The sequence below is a fragment of the Frankliniella occidentalis genome, unplaced genomic scaffold (genome assembly GCF_000697945.3).
Source record: "Frankliniella occidentalis isolate FOCC.00 unplaced genomic scaffold, Focc_3.1 Scaffold29, whole genome shotgun sequence".
Taxonomy (NCBI): domain Eukaryota; kingdom Metazoa; phylum Arthropoda; class Insecta; order Thysanoptera; family Thripidae; genus Frankliniella; species Frankliniella occidentalis.
In genome coordinates, this window is record NW_026267159.1 from 1295912 (window position 1) to 1298411 (window position 2500).

The 2500-nt window shown below is 61.2% G+C and overlaps 1 protein-coding gene across 15 annotated transcripts in view; it reads left to right on the forward strand.

The window, feature by feature from the left end:
* LOC113209560 (tropomyosin Per a 7.0102) overlaps window positions 1-2500 on the forward strand; it is a 34035-nt gene that overhangs the window by 4185 nt on the left and 27350 nt on the right. For all 15 annotated transcript variants that reach the window (XM_052265714.1, XM_052265703.1, XM_052265704.1 and 12 more), the window contains exons 2-3: window positions 98-251; window positions 437-562. In XM_052265714.1, the coding sequence (XP_052121674.1) occupies window positions 138-251; window positions 437-562 (240 nt within the window). In that variant the 5' untranslated portion in view covers window positions 98-137. The remainder of the gene's footprint in view (window positions 1-97; window positions 252-436; window positions 563-2500) is intronic.

Here is a 2500-nt window from a genome sequence, read left to right on the forward strand (position 1 = left end):
CACATGGGCCGGTAAATCGTCCGCCGGCGCCTTCCTGGGCCGGCTACTTCACGCAGACACAATCGTCTCTAACGCACTCTTCTATTCCTTGTTGCAGTTCTTTCTCCCCTGCGTAGTCCCCCCACAACACCGCCACAATGGACGCGATCAAGAAGAAGATGCAAGCGATGAAGACGGAGAAGGACAACGCGTCCGACCGCGCCATGCTGTGCGAGCAGCAGGCCCGCGACGCCAACCTCCGCGCCGAGAAGGTAAAGTAGTGGGGCGTGAGTGAGGGTGCAGCTCCCACCACCCTTGCACCCCCGCGGAGGGGGAGAGCTGAACGCGGGGTGTGACCCGGGGGTGGAGGCAGGGCTGACCACCGGGTGGTCACCACCCCATGCAATCCCTGCGCTGCTTTCCCCATTTTACCCCCCGTTCCTGTTCCATCCACCAGGCTGAGGAGGATGCGCGCAATCTCCAGAAGAAGATCCAGGCCATTGAGAACGACCTTGACCAGACCCAGGAGCAGCTCACACAGGTGTCGGCCAAGCTGGAGGAGAAGGAGAAGGCCCTGCAGAACGTGAGTACCACACATCAGACCCGTCACGTGCGGAGAACGGTGACATGCGGCGCAAAAGAGCGACACCCTCGAAACAGAGAGACAAAGTCGGAGTGAGAGAGAACGTTCGAAAGAGACGCGAAGAGCGAGAGAGATAGTGAGAGGGGAGTGGCAGACGAACGACGTCGAAACCGCGACGCCGTATGGAATCCGCGCGCTGATTCGGCAAGGCCAATCGCGAGCATGGGGTGCACTGCACAGCAGGCGGCGGTCCCCGCCGAGGCGAGGCTCGCGAACAGAGCGGAATGTTTACAAACACGCCCCCGTCTGGCCGGACGGGACGGGCGGCTGGCCGCTTTTGGGGTACGCCTCATGCGCGGTGTGGCGGGGCGGGGCGGGGCGTACAGACGTAATCCCGCACGCGGGGGCCTTCTGCTGCTCCGCCATAAGGGGTTGCCGCCCGGGCCACATTCTTACCCCCCTCCCTCCTCCCTCAGCGAGACCGCGCAATAGCTTCCGAGCGATTATGAGAGCCACGCGTACCACCTCAGGCCGCGTGGTTGAGCGGGGAATATATCGGCCTCCCGGGCCCCTTTCCCCATCCCCTCCCTCGCCTCCTATCATCGGTAAATAGAGTTGTGATGTGTCGCCGTTGTGACTCACCCCCCCCCCTCCATCCACACAAGCGCGTTGTTTTGCATTCCAGCGACAGCGTCGGTTCGCCCCATTTACTTGATGCGGTTCTTCTGGGAACAAGCGGTGCCCTGGAGCAGACAGCAGCACCCAAAGATTTTGTCCACGACTGAGAGAGAGAGAGACACACACACACAGAGCGAGAGCAAACTTTACGGGAGCTGCGGCGAGAGAAAGAGAAAGGAGGAAGGAGAGGGTGGGCGCGCGGCGATGCAGCTGACGAATCGTTATCTCGGCGCACTATCAGCTGCCAATCGCATACCGGCGGCGCCCCTGGAAGCGGTCGCTGGCCTCGACCGCCCCGTCACCCTCCAGCTCGTCGTCGAGCACGGCGTTGTTATTGTTGTTGGGTGGCGAGTGGGAGCTTGTGCTGGCGCCACATTCTCATCTGGTTGGTCCGGACGTTTCTCCATGCGCCGTGCTGGACTTGCCGTCCCCTCTGACGTCGTCGTCCTCCTGCTAGGAGGCTCATCAATATCGGTACTCGACACAAACTCGTCCTTGCGCTAATGACTTCATGACACTAGGAGCTGGCAGGAGCACGGTGATCGCGGACCCCCCCCCCCCTCCAACCCCTGTCCCACTCGTGTTTCTTTTTTATCGGATGTTATTTTTGTGCGAGTTCGGCCATCCGCGCTGGAACGTGTCTTTGACCTGATGATGCCTTCTCGTCGCGAAGGCTTGGGCTCGGGGCTCCCTCTTCTTTTTGTAAATACCTGGTCGGCGAGCGTTTCGGCAGGAACAGGTCCGCCTTTGGGGTTGACGTGGACACTGCTACTGCTACTACTACTTTTGCTACCGTTCGAGTGGAGGTGAAATGAGGTGTCAGCAGCCAAGCGAGCAAATCGGCTCGACCGGCGATTAGAGGGAGCGAAGCTCTGTCCTTGTGACCGAGTCGATAAGGCTCAATTTGTGAGAGGATGCTGAGAAGAGGAAAAGAAGAGGATCGTGATAAAAGAAACAAGAGGAAGAGAACCACGGGCGGACAGCTGGTGATGGGGAAGAGTCACCAGAAGAAGATTTTAGAAGTGTGCGGAAATGCCTCATGTGTGGGTGCGAAACAGGGTCGCGCACGGGCGGGGCGGGGGCGCGCGGGGAGGTAACACAAGCCGGTTAAAATTAGCTCGGGGCGCCCCCCACCCTCCCCGCCCCCGAGGGAGAGGGGCGCATGGGCGGCCCCGAGGGGGTTGCCAAGCGCCAGGGCGGCCACAGCAGCGGGCCGTGCGGCCGCGAGTCAACGGCGGCGATGCGGGCCTAACGCCAGTC